Genomic DNA, 5,897 nt, shown 5'->3' with positions numbered 1-5,897 from the left:
AACCAAATTAATTGCTATGACATTGAGATTTATGGCTTCGTCCTATAAGCCGTAAGTTGTAACCTTTACAAAATTATAGGTGATTCAAATCCAGGTGGCAGGGATAATTAAGGAAAGTATTAATCACAATTCACACTCATCTTTAAGTTTTAACCACGTTATTTCTGCCAACATACTAAGTTATATATATAAATAAAAATTAAAACTTGTAATTTTTAATTTATAAATGAAAATTAAAACTGGTCATTTTTAATATGCCCCTCAATATGAGGTTTAAAAATTATTAGCAAGTTAGAGATGACGTGTAGATTTTGAAATAGAATATTTTAACTGTTAAAAAGCCAAATACACGGGCGTAAAATTTAACCCGTGAGCTCCACTCATCCCTAATTATTTAGGGATACACAACTAAATATGGTGAGAAACACGCTTAAAGAACTTAAAGGTCAATCGGGAAAAAGGAGTTAGAAATCTTACCCATTACACTCCTGCAGTTCCAAACCGCTTATATCTGCAACGCTAGAAAGGGCCTGTCTCCATTTTTGAACAGTGTTAGGTTCGTATCTCTTTTTCTTTTCTAGCCGGCGAAGGGCTTCAGCATACTTTCCGCAATTGCCTTCATCCTGCGTCCTCCGAAGCTCAGAAGGATTAACATGGTAAAAGACAGGGATAATGGTCGCCCCCGACTTCAGCATCAACAGGAGCTCGTCGAGACACCATTTTGATTCCGCATATCGCGGAGAGAAAATAGCCACATGAACAGAGGCCGTTGCAATAGCTCCTTCAATTTGAGAAGTTATGTTTTCCCCTTCCTGCATTTCTTCCTGGTCTAAAACAACTCTGAATCCAGAGGAAAGAAGCCGTCGGTAGAGATGGCTGGCGAACGTTTTCTTAACATCCGGCCCTCTATGATTGAGGAAAACATCGTAAATATAATTGCTGTTGGGAGTTGCAGAGGATGAGGAGGAAGCTAATGTTTAAGTATTTGCCATTAATTATATTGGTGACTGACAAACTGCACTGCGCAAGCAGATGAGAAAATGAAGATGCCAAAAGGGGCAGACTTACAGTGAGAAGTGGAAGATATTTGAGTGATGTGTTGATCCAACAAGAACCAGAATGCTTGCCACCGAAAGTTAGCAGCATGCTGCTCATCTCTCATATTTATTATCTAAATATTTAACGTCGGTGGTTCAATGTCCTTCTACGCGGAATCCACATTTTCATCGTGAGATGAGATAGGATATGGGTTCAGTGTCATCTTTTAATATGACTTTTAAGTTCAGGGAATTGGATTGGCCAGTAACAAAGTTACCTGATGATTTAAAATTATGCTCCATATTTAACTAAAGCATAAATTAAAAAATTACATATAAATGATAGTTTACATCCACTGCGGAAAAAGGTAGAATTTTCTTCTTCAATTCGAATATCACCACTTCGTCCAGTGATATATGTCAAAACTTTCTAAAACAAACAAATTTTATTCAAATATGTTTTATTGATGGATTACTTAGCCTTTTGAGGATAACGGGAATATCGTTTTATCAGACCACTAGATCATTAGAAAATGTCAAGAGAATGAGGGACGGGGTTAGTCTAATTTGTTTAGAATTTGCTGTAATTCTTTTTTATTATATATAAATGGTTTGGTTTTGTTGGAAAGGCGAAGGAGACAAAATACAAATTTCATACACAAATATACGAGTTGTTTCTCTTTTATTGATCACACAAAACTTGATTCTTACAATGAATCTGATGAGATAAGGGGTATTTAAACCTTTTTGGACTAACTACTCGCCCAAAATAACTCAACACTCACACATACTTAACTCAATGAACTCACACTCTAAATATGGGTTGCACTTAATTCTTCATTCATCACTCGACTTGACTCAAAGCTTACTTAATTGAGTCTCTAATTTTAGTCAACTCCTCATGCCGGAGTAATTGCAATTTTTAACACTCCCCCTTGAGTATGACCATATGACTCAACATAACTCAAACATGACTTAACTATGTATGCTAGGCTTACAATAAAAATTGACTCAATTATCACTCAAATATGCTTGTTGTTCTATGTCTCACCTAAGCTTAGAATGAATCAAGACTTTCTTTTTCTCTTCTTCCAAATTTTAAATCCTCGAAATTGTTTCATTCTTTATTGCACTTTCTTGTTGTAGGCTCCATATTCCTTTACTTGTTATTGTTGAAATTTTTCTTTGACTTTTCTTGAATTTGTGCTGAAACACAATTTGATATTGTCTACTACATCTTCCTCTTCAACTATTCGTTCAACCACTCTCTTGCTGTCACAACATTGCATCTTCAAACTGTATTATTTTCTTTGCTTCTTGCGCTTTATATTCCTGACTTTCGTTCTGCCATATTTCTTGATGGAAAAAACTTATCTCTTCTTGACTCCATTGCTAAAAAATGATTTTAATGCATTCATCTTTGTCTTCAGAAAAATCCATATCATTATGCTCACTTTCATCATCAGGCACTGCTGCCTTTTTCCTGTAATCTGCACATTCAAATCATTATTCACCATCTCATTCAATTCTTTTATTCCAACTGCTGCTTTAAGACTCACATCAATTTGTTTTATTGGTTTCTGAATCCATTCTTTAATGAGCTTCAAATCTACATCAAATTTATTAACAATCTTTCTTTCAATTTCTACTGCCATGTTATTTTGAACACTTGCATATTTAAAAGCATTGTTAAAAACATCTTTATTATGCTCTTCAGTGAGAACTTCCTGCTCTACCTCTTCTTTCTCTGCCTTCTTTTCAACTGCATGGAGGTTGTCTTCCATTGTTATATTGTAACTAGATATTCTCATCAAAAAATCTTCAATCACTTTATCATCTTCTTGATCGTTAGTTTCCGCTAGATCACATACTATTTCATGAACAGTTCCAACTGCTTCATATCTTGCTGCTACAGTGGAAACTTCAACCTTCAATGTTTCGTCAAACATTGTGCTTACTATATTGCCACAATCAATCATTGTTTCAAAAAAGAAACCGCACATATCACCAACATAATGTTCCACTATGGTGGGATATCCAAGGATGCATGTGCTCATTGTCAATTTCATTGACAATTTCAACTTCACCAAATCCATCAGATGCGGCTCGATTCACCAATTCACATATAACTTTGCACTCATCATCCACATATGTTTCGTCACAGTGAGATTCACTATCATCTGCGTCATCCACATTACAATGGAGTCCTTGAACATTTATTTACTCTTGCTCTATTTCACATACAGAGACTACTGCTTCTCTCTTTGCAATCATTGTTGCATCTTCTTCATCCATATGCATACTTGCAAAATGGGTTTCAATTTTATGGTTTTGACAACCATTATCCACTTTTGAGTGGGGTTCTCCAAGCTCTATTTTCGTCTCAAATTCTTGCTCATATACTATTGAGATCTGCCCCTGCCTTCTTTTCTTGTGACATAACCTGTGGTTGCATATCACTCTCCTTTGTGCCAAATTCTTCTTCCAAAATCTTCCATATTTCTTTGGAAGTTATAGCTTTTACCTCATCTTAAAAATTAACAATCCTTTTCATAATAAACTTTTGGGTTTTTTTTTCTTCTAATAAAAAAAACTAAAAAAATCTTCACATCAAACCTTCCACAATCCTATAACCAAGGCTTGTCTTTTTTAAATCACAGTGTTTTCAAAGCTCCACAATCTTCAAAAGTTGCGAATAGCCTTTTAAAACCTTATAAAACAACTTTTCAAATAACTTTAAAGCCTTTTAAAAAAGACTCAAAAAAAATTGTCGTTTTCAAACTTGCCCCTGGATAGATTAACGACTACGGCTTATAGTGGGTTTCCCTTCGCAGGCGGTTTTGACTTCGGCTACAGCGCGGTGTCGACTTCGGCGACGGCTTATGGCGTCTCTCCCTTCTAACGCTCTCTTCGGCGGTGTTAGCAGTTTGTAGACCGGGACTCTAGCTGTGGCTCACGACGGTGGCTACAGCACCTTGTCAGTGTCACGGGTGATTCTCCATAGTGATCATTGACGTACGCAACAACAGAAATAAAAACTTGGATTCTCCTTAGTGATCATTGACGTACGCAACAACAGAAATAAAAACTTGGATTCAAAACGAGTAATAAAAAAAATAAAGTAGTTAGTCAAAGCGGGTAATAAAAAAAATATTCAAATGAAACCTGCGTTCATGATCTTTTCATTGAATAGCTTTCTCCTATTAGGGAGGCAAAACATCCCTTGCTTAATGGGGAGACCATTCACGAGGTCATCCAATAGTTTATTATTAACTAACTAGGGTATTCTAGAATTTAGAATATATTCATTTTTTACAAGACTTATCCTCTTCTATGAAAGTAGTTCTCACATTTTTATAAAGTGAATTTTGTATGAAATTCTCACATTTTTTTAAAGTGAATTGTGTATTAAATTGTTTAGGGATTCCCTTCTTGGTCCCAGAAACTACACATTATTTGTGTAAGTGCATTATCAAAAGAGATTTTTTATTTGGATGCAGGTTTTGTAATTTGAATTTATTAGTTTAAATAATGGTAGGAAAAATATTGTCAAGGTAAGTGATTTGGATAAATTATTTGAGCTGTGATTCTTATGTTTTATTTTATTTGGTAGGGAATTTTTAGCTTGTAGGTCAATGTTTTGTGTTATAAAATCATTTTAATGTGAAATTGGTTGTTTACATTATTCATAGATCTCAACAATTCATTGTTTTCTATTTTCTTTCTCATAGGATAGATACTATTCTTATTTTTGAATGGCTTGGAAGACTTAATTGAATGAGTGTTTATGGAGTGAGAAATTTGCTTCTTCATAGACTCATACAAGTTTTCACCTTCCATGAAAACATGGTAGCTGCATTTTATTGAATATTTATTATAGAGCTTGTGCTCTTACCCCTATCACACTTTAAATTGCATCCTATCTACCTAAATTGTCTGATGATTAGAAAAGTAAAGGAAGGATGACTCCATAACTTGGACATTTTAATCATGATTGAAATTTTACTCCATCCACGATTCAATTAACAATACATAATGAGAAAAATATAATTCATTTTTTAGTTAGAGTTTATATTTTGATTCTCTGGTTTGCGACTTTGTTTTAATGTATGGATTGTGCTCCCGGTTTGTTTTGTTAGATATTTGTATGTATAAATAACAAGATTTAAAATGATGAAATCCCCTGATCATGTGTTAAAAACCTATGTATACATATACACTTTAAGAGCTGGAAATAAACAAGTGTACATGTGGATACAATGTGTGAGAAGTAATGTAATGAAAGAAGGACACGCACAAAGATCACAAAGTAAATATTTCATTAAGTTAAGCATGAAAAGTAATAATGAACTAGATTGCACTAAGTTGAAGATAGAATTTCCATAGTTGTTGTCAATAAAAGATTAAGATGAATATTCTTTGATCCCAACAAGAAGAACAAGTTAGCCAATGGAGTTTAGTCCTTGCTTAAGATCATTTTTTCATTTGTTGTAGTAGAGTTTTTCTCTGCTTATGTAGGCAAAGCATGCATATGCTTACTTGGGGGACCATTCACAAGGTCATCTAGAACCTTATTATTTTTAGCTCACAAATGGAGGAGCTTATTAGATCATTTCATGGGATTAGGTCATGCTTTGAGGTTATGCTTTGTCATTATGCAAACACTCACTCAGTGAAGCATAGATTAACTCTAGTAGTAGCAATTTTAATATATATTTTGGTGAGTTAGTCATTGCAATATCCAAGGCTATTAACAAATAATTCATATCATCAAATCTTTATTGTGACATATTGAGGGGTCATAACATTTACATTGGAGCAAATATATGTTTTCTAACATTAGATTTGAAGACCTTATTA

The 5,897-nt window shown here is 34.1% G+C and overlaps 1 protein-coding gene across 1 annotated transcript; it reads right to left on the bottom strand.

The window, feature by feature from the left end:
* Positions 1-473: 473 nt before the first annotated feature.
* Positions 474-2,821, bottom strand: LOC149217175 (toll/interleukin-1 receptor-like protein). The gene is made up of 3 exons (XM_089390152.1): positions 2,707-2,821; positions 2,492-2,527; positions 474-970 (listed from the first exon to the last, which is right to left on the bottom strand). Exons 1-3 carry the CDS (start codon positions 2,819-2,821, stop codon positions 474-476), a joined length of 648 nt encoding a protein of 215 aa, XP_089246278.1.
* Positions 2,822-5,897: the final 3,076 nt, after the last annotated feature.

This window comes from Pinus tabuliformis, chromosome 1_1 (assembly GCF_031772625.1).
Source record: "Pinus tabuliformis cultivar Carrire ecotype Pingquan chromosome 1_1, CPIR1, whole genome shotgun sequence".
Classification (NCBI taxonomy): domain Eukaryota; kingdom Viridiplantae; phylum Streptophyta; class Pinopsida; order Pinales; family Pinaceae; genus Pinus; species Pinus tabuliformis.
The sequence above is the reverse complement of the archived record's forward strand: the minus strand, read 5'-3'. Positions and strand labels throughout refer to the sequence as shown.

Coding starts and splice junctions, on each gene's coding strand:
- LOC149217175 (XM_089390152.1), bottom strand. CDS start 2,821: ATGGAAGACAACCTCCATGCAGTTGAAAAGAAGGCAGAGAAAGAAGAG. Junction 2,528..2,706: donor CAATGCTTTTAAATATGCAA/GTGTTCAAAATA, acceptor TTGAATGTGCAG/ATTACAGGAAAAAGGCAGCA. Junction 971..2,491: donor AGCAGTGCCTGATGATGAAA/GTGAGCATAATG, acceptor CTTAAACATTAG/CTTCCTCCTCATCCTCTGCA.